Genomic DNA, 25,328 nt, shown 5'->3' on the forward strand with positions numbered 1-25,328 from the left:
GAAGGGGATGCATACCCCCACTTTATACTTTAAAATGGCAACCTAGTTTCACACATAATTGGAAAATGAATCTTGCATAGCCATACCACAAAACTAAATAAGACTATCCAAGATCAATGACTTTTATTGATAAGTAGTCTCATTTATTATGTATTACTAGGAGTAAAAGACAATTTTGTACATAAAACATTCATAACTACAAGGAAAAAAATTATTTCATGCCCATTTCTAATCTTCATGAAAATAAATCTACAATAATGTATTTATTCGCTATTTTGAATAAATATTTGAATCAGTACTCAATATTGGAAATAAGATCAGAACTTAGTGAAACACAGTAGTTTACTTCATAAATATTTAGTTTCTGGCCTCCAGAAACTATCTTTGCTTGGGAGAGGCTTTAAACTTAAATAAATTGAAAGTTTTGGGTGAGTTTTTCTTTGGAACTATCTATTACAGATAAAATATCAATCTCAAAGTTAGTACAGAAAAGATGGGAAAATAATGAACTTGAGTTCAATGCTGGACATTGTTTAAAAAGGGAACAAATCAAATCTCTCCCTTTTCAAGTGAAATCTTTACTATGAAATACTGCATAACTGTATACAAGACTGCTAATAATAATATACAATTTTTACATGGTATACAACATACAGTCTTGACACAGGCCCGTATTCTGAACTCGGGTTTAAATTAAACCCTGGTTTAAAGTTGTGGTTTAACTATGGAGAGCCAATATGAGCACAAATCCCTAACAGTACACGTTCAATATATTAACTCATATGACACACCAATTGTCTATAATTGTCTGGGAATGATAACTGAAGTATTTTTCTTCATTATGAAAGCAAAAGGAAACAAAATAGTAAACATAAGAAATATACAATAACAGAATTTTGGAACTTTTTGGCTTCCCATAATTTTAGCAAAGAGTTAGACATTGGTCCAAGTTAAACCCGACTTCAAAATACGGGCGAAAGAATTAATTGTACAAGAAATACCTCTCCAGTTTCAAAATCATCAGAGCCCCTACCCCCCCCCCATTTCCCCTAATATATCTCGAGCAAGATATTTCTCTAAAAACATAAATAATGCACTTGTACAAAAATATGAACGATTTAGGAAAAGTTAATGAGAACAAGCAAAATATGATGCCTTTGTTATATTCATTACAAGGGTCAGTTATATCAGGATCTGAATATCATTCCTCTGCTGTTAAAACCTCGTTTCTCAAAATCTGAAAATTTGAGGACTGCTCAGAAAAGGGTATATTTTACGACTGTGACATGAGTACAGACCTTCTATTGCCTAAAGACTTCTCTATAGGAATTAGGAAACTTGTTTTCAGACAATATGAGGTTGCACCCATTGTCATATTTCGAACGTATTGCTTTTTTTTCCAAGCTGCCCTCAAAAATTTTTGATAATGGGATATTAAAGTTTCAACAGTCCAATGATGATAAATAGTTAACTGTTTTAATGTTTGCTGATTCAATCGGATTTGATTGATAAATTAGTCAACTAGATGAAAAGAAAGTTTTAATTGACAATACAATAAGTCCAAACTAGTTGATAAACGCTTACAATAATGTACTACACGACAGACAGAGAAAGAGAGAATAGCTAATGCAACTTTTCATCCAATGTACTAGTCTTCCTTTTGATATTTTTTGGGATGAATAAATCCAGAAATGAGTGCTAATTTCATGAGTGTTGCTATGGCTACAGCAACATTAATAAGCTTATGGTTTTGAATCAATGAGCTCTCTATTACTTAAATCATAAACAGAAGCTTCATTAATGCTGTACCTTAAAACCAAACATGGATTTTAGCCCCCTTTGACAAAAGCATGCACTCGTTATTGGACACTTTCTCAATTATGTAAATGCTAAATTAATCATAATTGACACAAGAATTTTGCATGCATGCAACGAGCAACCAATCAACAATAAATTTTCATGTAAAATTTAAACATTTATCAAATTTCATCTTAAATCGTCCACATTGCAACTGTTTCAGGGCAAACACTTTCATACAATCTAGTATCCGATAGGAATAGGATGATTTACCAAAACTAAATTAATTAATCAATTAAAAAAAGAACCCTTACTCAAGATTGTGGCGTTTCATCAACATTTGTTGTTCGACAAGTTAGTTGTCAGTGCTTACAACTTTGATAACATGGTCTTCAGGGATGTGGGAGGATAATAGAAGACTTGAAAAAAACACAGCATCAAGAATAATCGCATTAATGCATTTCAAAGTAAGTAAAAATATCTCTTGTAGTCATACAGAAGGCAATCACTATAACATACCAATTCACAACGACAGTAAATAACAATATAAGACAATTCTTATCAGATGCATAAATGGCTATCTACAATATGATATATTATATACATATACAAATATGTAGGGATATACAACGTCATGTAATATCATACAAATTATTCAATATTATATCAGATGTAACCATCCTATAGCATCCCAAGGTTTTACTTCTATTCATTCATAATCAAAATTAGCTTGAAGCAAATTTTAGGACACATAATTAGGCTTTAATTCCTCACATAGATTATTGGCTAAAATAAATCACTTTTAGTCACAGCCAGCCGAAGCTATTATTTTGGATGCTCAATTCAGATACAGTATCCCAGAAGGGGTTGTTGGAGGAAACTTACAATCAATCAATAACAGGTTGAAAATAAGGACCCAAATCAATCACGATTCGTGCAATGGATTAATGGTACAAATCTATTCACTGTGGTTAAAATAAATCTATTGATCACAAATATTTGACTGATTACTTATATAAATTTATAACTTTAGTTGAAATTAATATATTAATCTCAAATTTGCAACTGATTTTTCGTAATCTACAGCAAACATGTTTCTTGCAACTTCCAATTCACCATCTGCCTTGCAAACACATTGTTCAAAAGTGTAGGAAGATGTATCCACCACGTTATGCAAATAAGAAGGGGCCTGTTGCAGAGAGAAGTGCAATCAAACACAACTTCAAAAGTTAAACCCGATTTGACTTTTAACCAATAGGGTCCCATCTTACAAAGAGTCACGATTGATCCAATTAATCGTAACTCTATGGAAATCCATCAGTGTCATAATTTTTTATTTAGGAAATTTGCACAATATCCTTTGAAAACAAAGAGAAGCATACTCAATTGTTAAACGGTTAATGTATGAAGCAGAAAATATTTTGAAGAAACATGTATTTTAGATATTGACGTTGCTGGCTTTCCATAGTTTTGATTGATTGGATCAATTGTGACTCTTTGTAAGACAGGGCCCGGAAGTGCAGATTCAGGACTTGCGTTTGATTTTTCTGAGTTGTTTTTACCATCATTTGCAAAAGTTTAAGACCACCTGAGTGTTGTTATTGTGTATAGTAAAGTACATGTAATATTTTATCATAATAACTATAACAGTTCCATGAAAAACTGGCCTATTACAATTTGTTGGTGTTGATTCTGTGATTGATATGAATGGTTAAAGAGGAATTAGTTCAAAGGTATTATCAAATAGCTTGACTAATCCTTTTGTTTTCAAAAGTATTTTTACTTCAACATATTAAAAAAAAAAAAGGATTAGTCAAGCTATTGGACAATTTCTTTAAAGTAATTTACCTTTATTTAACCATTCAAATAAAGCACGGAATCAAACACAAATAATACATAGGCCTGTTTCAATGAAATCACAACAGTATGTTACAATTATATACGTGTTCTATACACACAAATTTTCACGTGGTCTTAGACTTATGCAAATGAAAGAAAATGCAACTCTTTATGCAACCAGCCTCACATGATATAACACATTGAATGAACACGTGAAAAAAAATCTTTATTAAATTCAAACACATTATCCTTTTTCATAATGCTACCTAATAATTTCCATCAGGCTTTTCACCGGATGAGAGTTCTATTTCCTCTTACTTATCTTCTAAAACTAGGTTAGTTGGAAGAAAAGCTGAGAAAATGACCAGACACTATGGCAAGTCCTCTAATGTATATAGGGGAAGGCGGGGTAAGTTGAGCATCGGGGCAAGTTGAGCCACCACCCCCAGGCTAAGAATGAATGAGTAAGACATTGTGGTGGTGTCATGCATTGATGACCCATTACATAACCCTTGACCCCACCACATTGTTTTCAACTTTGAAACAAAAAGTACTTTTTTAGAGGTAAAAATACAAATTTCAGCCAAAAAAGTAAAAAAGGGTGTGAAATAGATCAGTGCTTTTTACCCACACGCATCTTAAAATATAATAAAGAAATAAGAACAATAATGTTAGTCCAGGTATGGATTCTCATTCTTGTCATAGTCTTTTACATGATGGATGCATAAGAAATGTGTGGACGTGAAAATATCGCATTAAGTTCGGACTGGGGTAATTTGTGCCAGCCAACATGGGGCAGGTTGAGCCATGGTAATTCTTATGGTAATGTATGATAAAAAAAAAATCTTAAAAAGCCAATGATATGCAGGCAGAACGGAGCAAATTCACATGACAGTTCTTTTACTTTTAGAGGATGTTAGTATTTATAGAGAATTAGCAAGTGAAAAGACTTTAAATAAAAAATTGACATGCCGGTTCTTCCCGCATACATTTTGTACATAGTTTTTGTGGCTCAACTTACCCCAGAAGGTGGCACAACTTACCCCACAGTGAGGGCAAGTTGAGCCATTTGACATCGTTTTTTCAAAGGTCACAAAGACTTTCAGTGTGGGGGTAGAAAGTTATATATAGGTGAAAAATATTTCCCAAGAATCAAACTTAAAGGCAAGGTACTTAATACTTCAATATTATTAGTCATATCAATTCTAAGATGCAAAATGCAAAAAGTGTCACAACTTACCCCGCCTTCCCCCTACCCACACATTTGCATAGTGCGACAGACATCCAAGGTAGTGGAAATGCACATTGCATAATATGAAAGTCATAACAAGCAATGTTTTGTTATTGTTGTAACTCTTTTATCAAAGTAAGTTAAAATTTGTCTAAAATGAAATTTGTCTTCTCAGTAAAATCTCTTATCTTTAACAGCAGACACTGTAACTGATGTAACACTGTATCATCCATTCTGCTTCTGTGACTGTGGACGGTGAAAAGAAATTTTCACCAAGCGATATTGGAGGAACATCAATGATAAATGCTATATATCGTCCATCACTATCCACTTGGATACATTGAAGAATTGAAGATACCATGAGCATCTACTATCCCTCTTGGCCAAAGTCTGCAGTGAACTGCTCCTGTTTTTTCAAGTCCGCCTCGTTGACTGACGGCTTGGTATTCTCAAGAGCTTTGAGTAGGTCTTTCTGTAAACAAAAACAAAAAAGAAACATATTTGTAGATAGAGGAGATGAAGGAATGATTGTCAACCCTCCTAACGGGATATGAAATAAGACAAAATCATGAGTTGTGAAACCTGTAGACAAGACATCTATATGACTTGGCAAGAATGAACTGCAGCTAAGGGCCACTGCACACCTTATGATTGGTCTGCAACCAGATGTTTCACTAAACAAAAATATTGAGAATGGAAAAACTTACTGTCTAAAGTTCTGATCATTTGTATGAATACTTATGTTCATATCTGTGACAATGCTACCATCATTATTAGAATAAAAATAATTGAATATCTAGTTGTAATGGCGTCGTCGCAATCATACAATTGGCTTTGGTTTTAAACAAATTTGGTCTTTACCCCTAAATAAGGTCTCGAAATCCCGCCAAATTGTTATTCTTACAGTCAACTTGAATCTCAAATAAAAAGCTACTTTTCATTCACATTTTAAGAAAATAAGCAAAATGCGATATGATCCAAAATCAGATTGCAGACTAGTCGTCAGGTGTGCAGTGGTTCTCATTTGTAGGTATATTCAGAAATTTGAAACCCATTGAAAGTCACTCAAGGCAGCACATGCTACTCTAGACCAAAAGCTTCGGTCTCTGTTACATTGGTTGTTCCGCTGAACTCCGTTGGCTCCACTCACCAATTACAGAGACCAAAGTTCTAACTCGATCTGTACAGGGACTCAATGGCCATATGTTTATGTATTAAGTTCGGATAAACCGGGGAAGTGGAGTTGCCCGACAGCCAACGTAAGTCACTGTTTTTTGTCCTTTTAAGTTCTCCCGTTTTGGTGCATTTCAGGCCAAAACAGAATAATAATCTTTATTTTGGTCCAGTTCTTTTTATATATTTGTATGAAATAAAGGCAAAAATCGATGAGGCCCGTCGGGGGGGATTTTGCATTGTTAACCCTCTAATGGCGGCTGCACGATCACGAGCCGTCTGTGTATGAGGAGAAATTAAAAAAAAAATGTTAAAAAACTTGAAACACACGGCTGCCAGCTGTCTAATGCTACTCATGCATATGAACAGGGGATATGACTTACATATGTAACAGGTGGTTCTAAGAGTTTCTTTCCATCGATTTCCATCCATGACATCTCCTTGGCTCCAGGGGATCCAGGAGAACACGGCTCCAGCAGATCATGTGAAATCACAGAAGGATCACTCGGTGAAGGCCCCGAAATCTAATAATAATAATAATTGGACTTATATGATAGCGCCTTTTCCAAATGATATCATGTGTTGTTTGCGGCATAAAGGGATTTATAATAATATACGTGTAGGTGTGTTGTCAGAAGCGTTTTGAAGAGTTCAAGTGAGGAAATGTTTTGGGAGCTGGCGAGAGTTTGTTCCAAATATGGAGAGGGGGGCAAGAGATTAAATAGAACTGAAGCCAGACTATTTTCTGGATTTGCAAATTGGGAATGGATTTACAGGGATGAACATATGTAGAATGAAGAGAGTATATTTATGTTAAAATATTCATTATGTGAAAGGTATATACCTTTAGTCTACTCCTAACGTTTCCCCATTCCTCCTTTTGCCAATACTTTTCCCTCTGTATACATTATTACAAACAATATTATACAATAGTATACTTTATTTTTTTATTTTTTACTGTTTTGCTTGTTTGTTTACTGAAATTTTACTATGTACAAATTCATGTAATTCAGCCTTTGGCTGCTAATTGAATTTTTATCACAATAAATACCATTTATCTATCTATCTAAAGAAATGCAAGAAGGAAGTGTGGTTGACAGAGATCTAGAAGTTTAAACCAGTGTATTGATGATAAAATAGCAAAATTATGACTCGTCCAGAGAAATACAATGATAATGATGACAATTTTTTCAAGAAACAAGAACAAAAAGATGCTTTGTCCAAAAATTATGATATCATGATAATGCTATCCAGCCCATAGTTCAAAGACAACATCCTTGAAAAATAACCAGACTCTGAATTTAAAATTGAAGAAAAAGTCAACTGAAAGCTGGAACAAAATGATCAAACTCACCGTTCTGAAATGCGTGGCACTCTGCACTTTCCTAACTGGCATCATAAGAGCATCGCGTATAACAATACTGATGTCTGCACCGGAGTATCCATCCGACCTCTGAGCAAGCGTTCGGAACTCCTGGTCCGTAACGGTCGTCTTCGTCTCGCCCATGTGCAGTTTGAACATTGTGATTCTTGCCTGGACTTCCGGGAGGGGTATGTATATTCTCTTTTCAAATCTATGAATTATGAAGATGTCATCATGAAATATATAAGCATAAAATAACAAGCACAAAGCCTTCTTTATTTCTGAGCCTAAATATAGGCACAAACTTTATATTTGATATATTGGAGTGACAATGATAAGTCTGTTCATAAAACTATAATTTCATGTAATTTTCTATGACTACCATTACAAGGCAATTTATTTCTTAGGCCAAACCATTCATAAGCAAATAAGTCACCGTATACCTGTACCAACGATACATACAATCATCAATTTAGGCAGTCCAAACTTCTTTCACATTTCAAACCTTAATTTCTACATAAAGAATTTAAATTTGTAGGGGTGGGAACAATATCCTTTCATGTAATGGTCACCCTCATGCAAAACTTTGCATAATAGCACTCTTATCTATTCACTGTCATTATGTTATTGCATTGAAAACGGCTTCTTAGCTTGTTGTATTAAAGTCAAATAGGAGGCTGAACAAGCAACGTTCATACCATGCATGGTTAGCTGATGTGACAATATACAAAGAGCGAATAGGCATGAGTGCGATGGTGCAAGATTTCACATGAGGTGAAAGAAAGATGCTTTGTTCAATGGGGCGTTGGCCGAGTTGAATAGAGTGTCTCTTTCTTTCACCGAATGCGAAATCTCGCACCATTGCAAGAATAAGAATATTCGCTAATTGTGTTGTACAACGCCTCGGAGTTTAGTGAAAATGTGAAAAAAACAAAGAGTTTTTCCCTGCAGTAATCTATGAAAAGGGAGCAAAAATATTGAAAGCGAAAAGCAAAATCCCACGAGCGCACATGACCTCGGGCAGCATTGCGCATTTAGCCAGCAGGCTATACGCGTATTGTCACCTTCATTTTTCACTGAGCGCAATTAATTGCATCGTATTGTGACGTCACCTCCTAAAGCCGTGCAACGGTACATTTTGATGGTACGTCTTGTGTGCAACGGTACGAATGTTTGACATTCAGTCTCCCATTTGCTCGCGTACAACAAGCTAAGTAGGCGTTCTACGATATGATTCAATTCATTGCATTTGGTAATACATAAAGATGCAATATGAACAGGGCCTACATGACTAGATGTGGACTGCTACTGCATCTATGAAGCATGCTTGAATCACTACTTGATATGCACGTCGCTCAGTGATAATGCTCTTTGCTTTGAAAATTCTTTTTCTCATTTTCGCAGATCAACATTGGAAGAATCGATCATTCTTTGTATAACTTCTGAGGCATTGTACAACACAAAGAGCGAACATTCTTATTCATGCAATGATTTTGCAATCACAACGATAGACTGACAATCTATTCAACGAAGCACAGCTGAGTTAAAAATAGAGCATCTTTCTTTCACCTCAGGCGAAATCTCGTACTCGACTTATTTGCTATTTAATAATGATAATGATAATAATAATATGCAACATTTATATAGCACTTAATACAACAGTTTCGAAGCGCTGCATGTCCCGGCTTTAGCACGGCTACCCTGTTCGGTTGCTCAAGCATTCAAGGAATTCCTTCCTACTGGGTACCCATTAACTACACCTGGGTGGAGAGTGGCAAATGTAGCTAAACGTCTTGCCAAAGGACACAAGAGCTGTGTTGGGATTTAAACCTGGGACCTTGTGGTTCAAAGTCCAGAGACTTATCCACTGAGCCACAACATCTCTACTATTTGTATATTACCCTAAAATGGCCGGGGGGGGGGGGGGTTTGAATCAACCCCCCCCCTCAACATTTTGTGCGATCATTCCGCCGCGCGAAATTTTTTGACCGCGCCACTCACAGAGTTTATAGTTTTAAGTCTCGCGCATCTTTTGAGACCAAATTTAAGACGCCCGGGTACGCGTTTCCGAAATTACGCAACATTTTGTAAGTGCATGTCAGACCAAAAATTGTTCCAAAACATGATTTTGTGTACAAAGTCAATGCAAATTGAGTTCTCTCATCTTATTCATAAAGATATGATTATTTTTACTTTAAACAGCTGAAAGCAATTGATTTTAGCATAATTATGCTTCAAAAAGGTTGTGCAATAAATCTGGTGAAAAAAACAAAGAAAAACAAAAGGTTGAAAAACAAAGAAATACATAAGAAATTCATAAAACAATAGAATACATAAGAAATTGATTTCCAAACCGAAATTTTTTTCTATTGCCATTGTTAAGAATGCTACAAAGAATATTTTTACCAAAAATTAGCAATCTAGGAGCTTTATTTAGTGAATTAGAGCAAAAAGTATGATTTATTCATAAATTAGCATAATTAATTAATATAAAATAAAATCTCATTATTTTGGAAAATTTCACCATACAGCCTTGTAGATTACATCGCACACTACCAGCGTGCAAATTTTTGCGGTGCTCGCGCTATCGGCGGCCGAGATCTCAGGGGGGGTTGAATCAAGCCCGGCCTAGTTAGGGTTATTGAACATACCTTCTCCTAATAGCAGCATCTAGTGCCCAGGGGATGTTGGTTGCTCCTAAGACCAAGATCTGGCTATTGTCTACCCCAACACCTGTAAACAAGAAGCAAAGGGTACAATAATAATACATTCACAAATGGTTTATTCAGCATTGTGAGTGATCACAAGAGGTAGAAAGATCAGGGGCCCGTTTCATAAAGGACTTGCAACTGTTGTAACTTTGCCATTATGGCAACTACCATGGTAACCTTGATTCTGATTGGCTGCTGAGCCCTGTTACCATGGCAGTTGCCATTATGGCAATGTTACAACAGTTGCAAGTCCTTTATGAAACGGGCCCTAGGGTTGTTGCAAATAAATTCACCATCGAATGGTAAGTACCATGGTAAAAATGCTCAACAGTTAATCAAATGAAGGATTCAATTGAAGTTACCATTGGTTGGCACAGTTACCATAATAGTGATTGTTATGAAACCGGGTCCCTAGATTAAGAATAAACCAGTGGACACAGAATAGACAAGTGGATCGAAATAGATGGTGAGATGATATGGCAGGGTTCCCACAGATATTTGAAAACAGAATTCCATGACTTTTCCATGACTAAATTGCTGCTTTCCATGACTTCGCGTGACCTCCCGGGAGTTACGTAGCATTTGGGATGTCACAAAACTGGAAATAGCAGAGTATGATTACAGAGTATGAGAGTTGCGAGACACGACAAACTGGAAAGCTGCCAGAGCCAAGAGGTAAATGAAATTCCATGACTTTTCTATGACTTTTCACTAATTTTCCAAATTCCCTGACTTTCCATGACCACAAATTTTTGCAGTATTTTCCATGACTGTAGGAACCCTATATGAGCATGTACATGTACTAAACCCAGAGTATAGGTTTATGGGATTTGAGGAATAGTCAGTATAAAAATTGAATGAATAAATAACTGAAAGAATGAATAAAGAATAAATGGATGAATGAATAAATGAACAGATAAATGGAAGAACAAATGAATGAATGAATGAATAAATTGATACATGATTGAATGAATGAATCAATGTTTTAGATTTTAAGAAAATGATGACGATAACACTGATGATGATGATAATTACGATGTTCGCAATGCTGATAATAATAATTGTGAAATTGATGAATGATGGTGACGAAGTTGTCCATAATAATGATGATAATGCTGATATTGATTGCATTTTTTCCACGCTAGCAACCGAACAAAACATCAATACTACCATACCTTGCATCTGTACCAGGAACTCTGTCTTGACTCGCCGTGCTGACTCACTTTCAGTGTCACTTCTTGATCCGCAGAGGGAGTCGACTTCGTCTATGAATATGATAGCTGGCTTCTTTTGCCGAGCTACAGCAAACATTGACTTGACCATTCTAGTTGGGGATAAAATGTGTAAAGTAGACTCTCAGATTAATGCAAAAGGAAAAAGCCCAATTTCACTGTTCCTAGTGTTTGTGAGAATCTCCCCAGCAACATCCGTTCATGTCCTTCAGTACCGGTACAATAATTAACCAGAAATTTGACCTGTCCGAAGGACACAGATGCCCCCGCTTAACGCGATCAGAAATTCATTCAATATGATTGAACATGCAGAAACCCATATGCATAATGAAAAAATTTACACCTTTGAACCAACTCGCATATATAATGAGCTGTGACCTTTGACTCCAAATTCGAACTTAGCCTGTATTTTGGTGTCATCTACCTACACACCCAAATTTGTTTTAATCTGTTGAATATTTCATAAGTTATCATGCGGAAACCAACTCGCATATTTAATGAGCTGTGACCTTTGACCTGCGGACTCTGAATTCAAACTTAGCTTGTATTTTGGTGTCATCTACCTACACTCCCAATTTTTTTTTAATCCATTAAATATTTTTTGAGTTATTGCGCGGAAACCAATTTGCATATTTAATGAGCTGTGACCTTTGACCTGCAGACTCCAAATTCAAACTTAGCCTGTATTTTGGTGTCATCTACCTACACACCAAAATTTTTTTTTAATCCATTAAATATTTTTCTAGTTATTGCACGGAAACCAAGTGGGGGGACGGACGGACAGTCAGGGGCAACGTTTAATGCCCCCTCCGGACTTCGTCTAGGTGGGGGCATAAAAAACAAACTACTAAACCTCTTTCTTTCTCTCTAACATTCTCTTTATAACTTGTAAACACTTGGAGAGCAGAACTATGGATTTTACCTATTCAATGATTATGACTGAAAATTTTGATTCGTTTCTAGCTTTGTTTAGCATTTTCCACATACTTTTTATACATATTAGATGATTGTGAATGAATAATTTCATTCTTTTCTAGCAGTGTTTGGTATTTTTCGCTTTATAAACAGTTATTCTACTCTTGGGTTCCAGCAACCCTTCTCACAGCATCCATCATTAACATGGCTCATTTGATAACATTAAATAACTATGAAACTACACATTCCTGATTCAGGCATGGAATGCAACAAACAAAGTGGGAAAAGATTATTGTAGACATAATTGATAGATTATCTGGAATCAATGCATTCTGATCCCACCACCCCACCTCATATCGGTGTTGCTTCAATACTTCATTCGACCTCTCATCTTCAAGATGATTGTTTTCCAAATACTCAGCCATCTACCACTCCACATTTGTAGTACAACGGGGGGCAGTTTCATGAAAGTTGTCAGCACTGACAAGTTGTCTTTCTCCGACAGTTACCATAGCAACAGTCAGAGGCCAGTGCCTCTCAGCCAATCAAAACCTAGGATTTCACCGAAATTGTCAGTGCTGACAACTTTCATGAAACACCCACCGGGTGGTCATATTTTTCAAATTAAAAGTAGAAGGTAACAGGGATGTGCACCATTCTTTCTTTTCCATTTTTGCAAAATGAAAATAAAATGTCAGACATTTCTTATAATGGGAAAGAAAGCAACATTGTGACTTACTTTTCACTTTCACCGAGCCATTTTGACATAAGATCTGACGATGAGACGGACAAGAATGTGGAGTTGGCTTCCGTAGCAACGGCCTTAGCGAGGAAAGACTTTCCGGTACCAGGGGGCTAGAAAGATGAATTACAATTTAGTCTGGCGTTAAAATGTATTATAGAATCAAATTATCTCACTGGAATTCTATACATTTAAGTAGGATTTTGTCATCATTCTTAACTGACTCCACCACAGGATAACATATTCAAATCGTATTTCCAACAAATGTTAGCAAATAGAAATCATTAGAATGATTAGAACAATTATCCTATTTTATGAGATAAGTAACATTTGTAAAATGAGTATTAACAAGTCTGAATACACTCTAAATATAACTTTTATTGCATAAGAATAGCCTGAATCGAACATATGAAAAAGGCGTCTGATACAATATTAAGAAAATATGCATCCAATACAATATTAAGAATATTTTACAAGGTACATGAAATCAGTATTGAGTAAAGTCAAGTTGAACAAAATGTTTAAATTATATTATTTTTTATTATATTATTCTTTTTATCATATGTTTTTTATCATAGATCTGAATTTCTATGATTATCCATCAGTGGCAATAGTGGTGTCAAACAAAGGAAATAGCAATTATGTAATTCAAATGTACATATTTATGAAATGTATTAATCTTCTTTCTAATACTTTTCCTTTTTCATCTTTTTTTTTCCATACCCAAACAGCTTGACTGGATACACCTGCTAACTCTTTAATATATATTAAGTTCAAGTAAAGTCATGTTGTTATATTGTATTTTGATTTTGATTTATATTTGCTAAATAAAATGACTGTTGACAACCTTACCCCAAATAGAAGGATTCCTCTCCACGGTGTTCGGTTGCCTGTGAAGAGATGAGGAAACTTGGTAGGCATGATGACGGCTTCTTTCAAGGCTTCTTTGGCGACCTCAAGGCCAGCTACATCAGACCACTTTACATTAGGATTTTCCACAATGGCACCTGACAAATTAGAGGAAATTATAAAAGAAATACAAATGGTTTTATAAACACTATTTCTACTACTGTACATGGGCTGTTGATTTTTTTTTACTAGGAGTGGTAGTGGTGCTAGTGGGTTTATAGTAGTAGTAGTAGTAGTATTAATAGTAGTCGTAGTAGAAGTAGAAGTCGTAGTAGCAGTAGTAGTAGTAGTCGTAGTAGAAGTAGAAGAAGTAGTAATAGTAGTAGTTTTAGCAGTAGTAGTAGTAGTCATAGTAGTAGTTTTAGCAGCAGTAGTAGTAGTAGTAGTCGTAGTAGAAGAAGTAGTAGTAGTCGTAGTAGTAGTAGTTTTAGCAGTAGTAGTAGTAGAAGTAGTCGTAGTAGTAGTCGTAGTAGTAGTAGTAGTCGTAGTAGTAGTAGTTATCGTCGTCGTAGTAGTAGTAGTAGTAGAAGTAGTAGTCATAGTAGTAGTAATAGTAGTCGTAGAAGTCACAGTGGTAGTAGTAGAAGTAGTAGTAGTAGCAGTCGTAGTAGTCGTAGTAGTAGTTGTAGCAGCAGTAGTAGTAGTAGTAGTAGTCGTAGTAGTAGTAGTAGTAGTAGTAGTAGTAGTAGTAGTAGCAGTAGTAGCAGTAGGAGTAGTAGGAGTAGTAGGAGTAGTTGTTGTTGTTGTAGTGTAGTAGGAAAGCAGCAGTAGAAGTAAAAGTAGAAATAGAATGGACAAACATAGCTCTCAAGGAGCCCGTAACACAAAGCTTAGCAATGATCATAGATCATTTTTCTACAATAGATTGCATTGACTACAATGTACAATCAATCAAACTTTGTGTTACGGGACTCGAGGGTGGGGCATTTTATGAAAGTTGTCAGCACTGACTTGATTCTCAGAGCTAACAATTTCAGCAAATTCTTGACTTTTGATTTGCAGAAAAGCAGTTGCTTCTGACTGTTATTAGGGTAACTGTCAGAGGAAGACAAATTGTCAGTGCTGACAAGTTTTGTGAAACGACCCCCAGATCTACGATAGCTTCTTCCACTCCATAAGAACCCACCTTCCAGCTGTTTTTCCATCTTTTTGAGTTCTGCATTCTCACTCTCCTCTTCACTATCACTCTCCTTGCCATTGCTTTTCCTATGGATTTGAGAGAAAAAATTACACCATGTATTAGGAATGCATTTTTTTATACCGTATACTTCGATATCATCGACTGAGAGATGTATTATTCCCAGTTAATACCTTAACTACATCTATTGCCTCTAGTTTTATAGCATAAAAACTTCCTTTTCTTACTCAAATGTACCAATACTCAATACTTCACTACAATTTAGAATACCTGGATTTCATGGATTCACCTTATTGATTCATGAAAATTTAGGAGATTTCTTATCTCCAAAATATATCAATGCTAAATACTCATGTCAAATAACATAAGAGTATCTTGATTAAATTATTTCCTTCGTTTAAATGGTGAACTGGATAGTTTTCCCGAACATTTGTTACAATATTCAACAACAAAAAATGGCAATACACAATTATCATAAACTGAATCGTCACATTTTTTTAGGCATAATGTTCTTTCTGACCCAATTTCTGTTAAACCAAAACATTTTAGCTGTATGTTTTTTTCTCCCTTAAAGGACCAGTTCACCCCAACAAAAAGTTGATTTGAATAAAAAGAGAAAAATCCAACAAGCATAACACTGAAAATTTCATCAAAATCGGATGTAAAAATAAGAAAGTTATGACATTTTAAAGTTTTGATTAATTTCACATAACAGTTATATGCACATCCTGGTCGGTATGCAAATGAGGAGACTGATGACGTCATCCACTCACTATTTCTTTTGTATTTTATTATATGAAATATTATCATTTTCTCCCTATTGTCAAGTGAAACAACGATTAATTCCTCCTTGAATATGTGAAATTAGCATTGTTTAATACTATATGGTTCAGTCAACTTGGTCCTTGCTGTCAAATCTGTAAAAATGAAATATTGTATAATTCAAACAATAAAAAACAAAAGAAATAGTGAGTGAGGGACATCATCATCTGTCTCATTTGCATGTCACTGAGTTGTGCATATCACTAGTTTTTAACAATAAGTGAAACTTTAAAATGTCATAACTTTCTTATTTTACATCTGATTTTGATAGAATTTTCAGCGTTATGCTACATGTATTTTGATTTTCTTTAAATCAACATTTTCCTGGGGTGGACTTGACCTTTAACACAAGACAATTTAACTTGAAATCCCCTTTAAATTTAGTTGTGAATTTTTCTTTATTTATAATTGGTCCATTCTTACCCTTTTGATCCGCCTGACGACCCCTCTTTGACTTTTTTCTTATCTTTCTTGTTGAGATAGTCCTTTAATTGTTCTGCTCTCTCTAAATAATCTACGCATTTAGATCTTATGCTCTCCTTAGCTCTTTCACCATTTGCTTCATCTAAACAGTGTGAAATAAAATAAAGCATAAAATATTAAGAATTTTATTTTTAAACAAATGAATAAATGATATTATCAAAAAAGAACAGCAAAGACATATATGTATCTGTGGTTCATCTGAGCTTCAAAGTATCCTCTGTAATGCATTAAATACTTGAAGGGGCATGCATTAATCTGCACAGATGATGTGTGAGACGGGCAGAACTTTAGAGTAAAAAGATATAATAATTCATTGTACAGTAACAGACTAGAGGAACATATATGTACCAAAACAAAAGTATTAATGCATGGGATTAAGAAATCTATGCAGATAAAGACAATTTGACAGTACACCAAACAGCATACAATATAGGATATTAATAATTTTCTATCCAGTCACAAAAATATATCTCGCCTTTTTCATGTTATTAAACCTGAGATAATATGCCCTTACATTTGATAGAGTGAAGGAAGTACTCGACTCCATGCTCATAGAGCTTGAGTGCTTCTGCATAATTTCCTGCTTTATCTTCATCTGTTGCCTTTTTCACAATATCGATGGCTTTCTGCAAGACAATAAGGGAAGAGACAACCAAATGAATTTAGAAATAATTATTGAACATTCCTGCCCTGTTCAATGACACATACATGTACTGTACATGTACGCCCATACTTTTGTACTTTTTCAGCAGGAATAAGAAATACATCGAAGATTCACATCTCAAGGACACTATTTTAATTTCATTGAATAAATACTACACACACAGGAAATAATTTTGCTTTACAAATTTGAATAGCATTTTTGGTCATAAGAGAGATGCTCTCAACTAAGTAATGTACAGTCCTATGTAAGAATATCACAGTATTTAAATGCCTATTAAATCCCATCTAAAGCTTTGTGAAGGTCAAGTCATGTGAATTATGCTGAAGTATCATCTTACATGTACATTCAAATATCACAAAAATTTTGTCATTCAGATGTAAAATTTCAACTTTCAAATTTGTCACTGTTTTCAGCCGTTAAAAAATTTGGCATATAGTAGAGATAGAGTTTTATTTTCATTTACAATACATGTAAGAACTGCCCTTTGTTGAGTATTACTTACTACTGGTATACATGTAGCTGTACAGACAAAGATCATATCCTGAAATTTTCAGCCTACATATATTCCATGCTTGAAAAGGAGTTCTGTAAATATGCAGCTATTTCAATTCAATTGGGCAATTGGCACTCATCAAAATAGATTTCTATGTTAAATTTGTAAACCTAAATCCAATAAAAAAACATTTTTAATTGATATTCTACACATCATCATAAACACTTTATATGTACAGTGGTGCTAGAAAGTTGGTGCCTTCATGTGTAGTGTTGAATGTAGACAACAGCACTACAATGTTTGGCGAGCCCACAACTACAAACTTAAATGTAATATTTTATCGCCTGATTTCACAATTAAATATCTATAACATTGCAGAACTTGAACATTTACATGTAAAGGGATGGTCCGGGCTGAAAATATTTATATCTTAATACATAGAGTAGAATTCACTGAGCAAAATGCCGAAAATTTCATCAAAATCGGATAACAAATAATAAAGTTATTGAAGTTTAAAGTTCAGCAATATTTTGTGAAAACAGTCGTCATGAATATTCATTAGGTGGGCTGATGATGTCACATCTCCACTTTCTGTTTTCTTATGCTATTACATAAAATCATAATTTTTTCATTATTTCATACTTCTGTGAATAATATGTCTCCCTTATAATGAAATAAGTTGCAGCCATAAATATCTAATGCACTAATTCAGTTGTCAATCCAATTTTTCTAGTTCTTGGAGGAAAAAATTCGAATAAACCTAATTTCATATAATAAAATACAAAAGAACAAGTGGGGATGTGACATCATCAGCCCACCTAATGAATATTCATGACGACTGTTTTCACAAAATATTGCTAAACTTTAAAATTCAATAACTTTGTTATTTGTCATCCGATTTTGATGAAATTTTCGGCATTTTGCTCAGTGAGTTCTACTCTATTTATTAAGCTATAAATACATTCAGCCCGGACCATCCCTTTAACATGTTCATTTTCTGGTGAGGTGCACTAACTTTTTAGCACCACTGTATGTCACACATTTACTATGTATATAATCTAGTAATGAAATGGAATAGTTTTTGGTGGATTTACTGGTTCAAAACCACCAGGGAGTGTCCTTTCGTTTTCATTATTAAAAAGGAAAAAAGAAAAAGAAAAGAGATGCATATGTAAGACATAGGTTTAGCCACATAAACGCATGTTGTTCTTTAATGTGCATACAAAGTTACACATTAATTATGTACCTAGCAAATGTATTGGATACCCTCAATAGACTTAAACCAGTTTTAAGATGTATTTCCTTTTCAACAAATAAACACAAATGATACCCATGAACATGTACCGTATGAGATGAATACAATTTAAGCCAATGAATATTTTAAGAGTAAAATATTTGAAGCATTAAACAAAACAGTATATTGTAGACTTCATAAAAGTATACCAAAACTGACCATTTTCATCTCAGTATCAAGAACACATCTCAAATGACTTTGGTCTAAAAATAGGAGCCTACACAAAAATTAGATGCAGTTGACTTTCACTTTTCTTTTTCTATTATTTTTAGAGCCAAAGATACCAATCCTTAATTTTCAAGAAAGTTATGAAACTCAGAACTTAAGTTATACTACAAATTTCTTAATTTCTAATCACATTTTTGGTGATCCTTATATGAGCTAATTAGCCTCTGTGTGCTTTGGAAATATGGTGCAGATTCTGCACTTTTTAATGGAAAAATGTCTCTAACGAGTGATAATGCCTACATGTACATGTACATGTACATGTACGCCTGTAAGCCTGTGTTTAGCTTGTGTTATGGTGGTTGAATGTACTGCCTGCTACTTCTGGCTTTTGTCTGTGAATGAATTTTGAACAGACCTGCCAAACTTCTACTTAAAAAAAAGAGGTATTTTTAGAAGGAAAAAAAGTATTTTTGGACAAAAAAAAAAGAGTATTTTCAAAAATATGTCTCAATGTAACAATTGCCAGCCTGTTGTGGTGAGATCGGTAAAAAAACATGTGAAATGACTCTACTTGAAAACTTCATGCAACAAGTTCATGCAACAAGTTACTGGCCCGACAATGATTTTTACCGGTCTGGGACCGTCGGAACGGCGAAAGTGTCACACGCTGAGTATAATACATACTCCATGATTGGAAATTTTAAAAAAGTAACAAATCAAATAAAAAAGTGTTGGTGTATTCATAGCAAAAAAGAGGAACAAATACACTAAAAAGGGAACGGTTGGCATGTCTGGTTGAATCTTGGCATGAACGCTCCCTAAATTTGATATGTGCCGAGATTCGACAGTCAAACTTACTTTCTCAATCCAGAAGATTCAATCACTACAACACACACCAAACACAAGTTAAACACAGGCACTATCACTCACCACAGGAAAGTCCCTGATTTAAACTAAACAAATCCTCTCCAAAATGGCAAAGTTTGCCTTAAACAATGTACAACATGTACCTTCTTTTCAAAGCATGTGGCAACTTAGCTCAAATATAACAAATGGGGTGGCCAAGAACGCACCAGAAATTTTTTGAAACAAAGAAATCTGTAGTTTTGTTCCAAGATTGCAAACTATCATGTGAATTTCAGATCGCATTTTCAAAATGACTAATCAAAACAGCAGAATAAGAATTGGTCCTGAAAGATCAACACTTAACTTTATTTCACAACTAATGATAGAACTTTGTTCTGTTGGCTCAGGATTGGCGATCATGTATTTGAAATATTTAAAATTTACAGAACTGTATTTAGTCATACATTGTCGAACCCTGAACTGAACCACAGTTTGGAAAAAAATTGCTGAACCCTGCCAAACTGAACCGAACCCGAACATGTCGCCTGAATTGCAGCACTAATATCTATAGACCCTCGTGCTTAAATCAGTTAACACATTGTGTCAAGTATTGACAGAGATATTCCAATTTACAGGGAATAATGTACATGTGATTTTATTCTGCAACAAAAGCAGATAAATTCTAACACACACAAAATACAATGACTGGGACTGTGTGATATTTTTTTCTAAAAGTGCAATGCGCTGCTATCAGTGCTATGCATGACAAGGTATACCATTGATTTACACCAATTTCTTAAAACTTCAAACTAAGTTTCTCATGATTGGTTTAGAGTTTATCCCCTCCTCGGCTTCATGGCTTTTTATACTAGGATACATCATGGTTGCAGATATAGTAAGTGAAAATTGACTGCGAAGAGGGGTCCGATTGTATTGGAAATTGATCATAAAAAAGAAAAAAGGATTTTGGTAAAATTTTTACATATTTATAATTTGTAATCTTAGGTAGACCCTATTTGTGTATTTATGGTGAAACTTGTCTTAAGTTTGATTAATTTTATGAGAATATTTTTTGTGTTTGACTTTGGATGACTTTGACTTTTATACTTTAAGTTTAGTTTGATTGAATTCATGAAAAGCTAGTCATGCTAGTATTTAGTATACGATCCACTAGTTTTTTTTTCTATCTCATCAACCACTTCATAAAACTGTCTGATTTTTTCAGATCTTGATGAAATAATGCAAAATAGAAATCTACCGAATTTCATAGTAATCCATGAATCGTTTTTTGAATAATACTCAAATGAATTTCGAATGAAATTCAGCCAAATGCTCCCAATAGGCTCTGTATTATAATTTGTCACAACACACACACAGCTAAAACATGAGACCACATAGAGTGCAGATATTTTGTGTGCAGTTTTGCATTGGGCTTTCTGGAGAAGTGGGGAAGGGTATTTTGAAAATGAAATCAATTCTGACATTTGATCCTAAAAGAAAGGTGAAAAAAGAGTATTTCCATTGGATTTGCCATTATCAATACTACTACAAAAACCCGCTAGTTTACAAAAATATGGTACAGACTACAGATATGAGACTTTGTCTTTGAACTTCCTTTTTTAATGCCACATATGTAAACTAAGTAGCTTATTTGGAGCATTTTATTCTCTTTAATTTGATACCAAAATCATTAAATTTGGATAACGGGATCATATGTCAAAAATGCGTTGAACTTAGATTTTCCCCTCAAAGTCAAAACCATGACCATTTTTGGCTGTGTGAATGCGGTAAAAAAGGGCAAAATATTTTGCTCTGTGTGCTGTCGACCTACCACTAGCCTACTAATTAAGTGGCATTTCACTGATTTAGCCAACATAGTATGGTCAGTTCCCCCAAGTCTGCGCGGTCTCCCAAGTCTGCGCACCCGCGTATCTGCGCGATTCTAGTAAAAGAAGATACGCAACGAGCACGAACTTTACACATGCAATACATTATTACATAGACAGGTATTCATAAAAAAATCCGACTCAAAATGGTGGAAAAATAATGAATTCTGGGCATTTCATGTGACGGCCTCAAAATGCAGCTTTTGTCATCAAAATCCCCGAATCGTGTGCAAAGTGAATGAGTGCGCAGACATGGGGTACCATTTTTTTTTCAATCTGAAAATGACTGCCCAAAGGTTTTTTCAAGAAAATCTTATATTTTCTTTCATTTTTTAATGAGAAATTTGGTACACTTACTCTTGATAATATAAGGAACACTATTAACCAAAAGATTTTGTGAAATAAAAAGGAATTCAGGTTAAATCTTAACTCAAATTGTTAGGTGCGCAGACTTGGGGCCCACCATCATACATGACAATCCATTCAGATATTACAATTACCATGATATAGTTTTCATCGTTTGTAAACAAAGTGCGTTAGCTTTAGCCTCCCCCATCATATACATGTACCACCTCATACAGAGACTGTGTTAATATACCCGGTGAATAAGCTAAAGTGCAATTCCAATTACTGTGTCACGGAATCGTGATAATCCCATTCTATATATGTGTTCACAAGAATTGCATGCGCCAGTAATGAGAATGGAACTCCTGCGTGTATTAGATGAGTCAATGTGAGCGCTACCGGTTTGGTTTTCCCTAACAAAAAATCCCCAAACGAAGCATTTCAAAATTGATAAATCATACTTACACCCATCGCACCAGACATCCTGATTTTGCTGAGGTGTACGGTACTTCACGAGCAAATTATAACAATGACTTGATTCTGTAGACAGTTCACAAGAAATTTCCATAAAATTGAGATCTCGCACAGATTATCGTCAGCTCGTCAATCTATCTTGGATGCTGCCTAGATAACTAGAAAATAATTCGATGTAGTGCAGTGGGGCTGGGAGTCATGCCCAACGCGGATGGCCCCCAAAAAGTTCACGAACAAGAAAAAAAAAAAGACAGAAAGAAGCAAAAAAGAAAAAGGAGAGGAAAGAGTGAAATCCTTTTTTTTATTATGTCTAAATCTATCCTAAAATTAGATTTTCATAATAAAATGTTAAGGATCAACATTTTTGCTCACTCACGTCACTTCACATCTTTTTAGAACTTTTGCTCCCATATATATATTATAGGGCCTATCCGCTCGATCTGGCCCCCTCATTTTTTTAGCTCATTACGCAAATTATGCTAACTAGTAGGAAACGTCATCTCAAAATGAAAATAATTCAGGCACATTTAGTTGAAAGGGGGGCATCCCACCTTTATTTCAATATTGAATTTTTTTAAATGAAAAACAAAAATCTCAAAGGGACCTGAAGACTCCCTTCCCATTTTATACAGGACGTCGATAAATTATATAAGAGATAAATAGGTTCAGGTGGGATGTAGGGAAAGCACTATACTGAGGCCCTTCGGTATTCTTGGTCTAGTTTTTCGCTGTTACTTCAGGGCCCCATCTTTCAAAGAGTTGCAATTGATCCAATCAATCGCAATTGAAGCCAGCAAAGTCAACATATAAAATGCATGTTTATTTTAAAAATCTAGATATGAATGCATGTATATCCATAAATTCATTGATTTCTTGACAATTTGGTGTGATCTCATTGTTTACAAAGGACATGTCCTGTAAAAAAAATCGACACTGATGGATTTCCATAGAGTTACGATTGAGTGGATCAATCGTAACTCTTTGTATAAAAGTCGGGGCCCGGCCAGGATGGAGGCTAAAAGTAAAAACTAAAATCACAGTTATTGTTCGGAGTTTCGGATCGAGTTCATTTACAAAAAAAATGTGGCCTTTATCAAAATGCAGAAGCGTGTGCTTAGCCAGTATTTTGCATTTGTGGATTTCATTTTCCACAGAGATATTCCACCCTTCATTATTTCCACCGGCCCTTATATAATACGGAAAATGATCTCCGCTGCGCTGGCGTCGGGATATGGAGAAGATATCAATTTTCATTCTGCTAGAGGGTCCTAAATGACGTACAATCAGAAAATACACGACAGTCATTGCCGTGCGGTCCTTCTTGTTTATTCTCTTCCGGAAATACAAGGAGGCATTTTACATACAGTGTATGTATTTATGATCAGATAATTAACGTGAGAAAAATACAATAAGCCCCGCTGTACTTAGGCTTTGTTTGATTTTATTTTTTTCTTCTTTTTATCTTACATATTCTTTGGTATGCATGTATCTTAATATAGAATTTGTTTATTTATTAAAAACGGTTTATTAATATAATCTTTCATAATAGTCCGGGCGATTTAATCAATAAGCCCTATACTTAGGCCCATTTTCGCTTTATACCTGTACCTACAAATCTTTGATTCATTCTTTGAGGGGTCCACACTTAACAAGCCCTGCTTTTTAGTGGATCCCTCCATTTACTCAACTTTATATATTGAAAAAAGGGAGTTATAAATGTAGCCTTGCAAATTGTTTTATTGAGAATGGTATACATTTTGTTCTATTTCCATTGCATTTATTGTTATTGGTTAATATGATTATAGCGTTATTTAGTGTTTTCCATAAACATTTCACTTTTCTTGTATAGTCATATTGCTTGCAATGTATATTCATTTGTATTGATTTGTATGGTTATCATTTTATATCTGTAATCATTTCTTATGTTGTATTGAGTTGAGAAATGAAATAAACTTGAAACTTGATATGCTTTTACTTCACTCTCATCATGTGACATGGAAATTTAGGAATATGATAGGAATCCTGCATAGAATAGAAAATTTGAAGATGAAAAGAGAAGAGAAGAGACAGCAGTGGCGTAATGAGTAAAACAAAAATGAGGGGGTCAGATATGGCGTATCGAGCGAAGCAAACGAGCAAAATTTTAAACTTTCTTGTTACAAACCTCTTATGTATATTTTGACATAATATTCAGAAAATAATATCATATTTCACCCTTCTCTATTTCCCTTTATTTTATTTTCTCTTTTTTTTCTTGGTCGATTGTTATTTTATTTTGGGGGGTTCTTTGCCCCCACCCCCCTATCTGGCCGGTGAGAGACAGAATAAAAGAGAGGAGAAGATCAAGACGGGAGAAAAGAGAAGATACAGGGAAGAGATAGTATTGAATAGGGAGAAAAGGAGAAAATGCAGATATAAGATATCGAAATAAGAAAAGAAAATAAGAGAAGAACAGGTCACGGTCAGAACAGGATAATGGAAAGAATATAAAGATATGAGAATAGAAGAGAAAATAAAGGAATTAAGACGAGATTAAAAGAATGAGGAAACAAGACAACTTAGAACAAAAACGATACGGGATGCTGATGAAAAAAAGAAAGGAATAGAATAATACAGAGAGAAGGGAAGAGAAGAGTAAGAAAAGAAGGGAGAACAAATGGAAGAGAAGAAGATCGAAACGAAATGAATGAGAGAAGGGATGATAAGAGAACGAAGAGAAGATTAGAGGAGAGAAAAGAAAAGAAAAAATAGAGAACAGAAGAGAGAGAGGAAAGAGAGTATAAGTCGGTTGCTATTACATTTT

General features: G+C 34.7%; 1 protein-coding gene across 1 annotated transcript; it reads right to left on the minus strand.

Annotated features, from left to right (window-relative positions):
• Nucleotides 1-121: 121 nt before the first annotated feature.
• LOC129254183 (vacuolar protein sorting-associated protein 4B-like) lies at nucleotides 122-22,670 on the minus strand. The gene is made up of 11 exons (XM_054892642.2): nucleotides 22,517-22,670; nucleotides 16,870-16,981; nucleotides 16,296-16,437; nucleotides 15,039-15,118; nucleotides 13,856-14,010; nucleotides 13,001-13,116; nucleotides 11,290-11,438; nucleotides 10,055-10,136; nucleotides 7,395-7,614; nucleotides 6,424-6,564; nucleotides 122-5,339 (listed from the first exon to the last, which is right to left on the minus strand). The coding sequence occupies exons 1-11, from the start codon at nucleotides 22,532-22,534 to the stop codon at nucleotides 5,238-5,240; spliced, it is 1,317 nt and encodes a 438-aa protein (XP_054748617.2). The 5' UTR covers nucleotides 22,535-22,670; the 3' UTR covers nucleotides 122-5,237.
• Between the last annotated feature and the right edge of the window lie 2,658 nt (nucleotides 22,671-25,328).

Source organism: Lytechinus pictus, chromosome 2, assembly GCF_037042905.1.
Source record: "Lytechinus pictus isolate F3 Inbred chromosome 2, Lp3.0, whole genome shotgun sequence".
Lineage (NCBI taxonomy): Eukaryota > Metazoa > Echinodermata > Echinoidea > Temnopleuroida > Toxopneustidae > Lytechinus > Lytechinus pictus.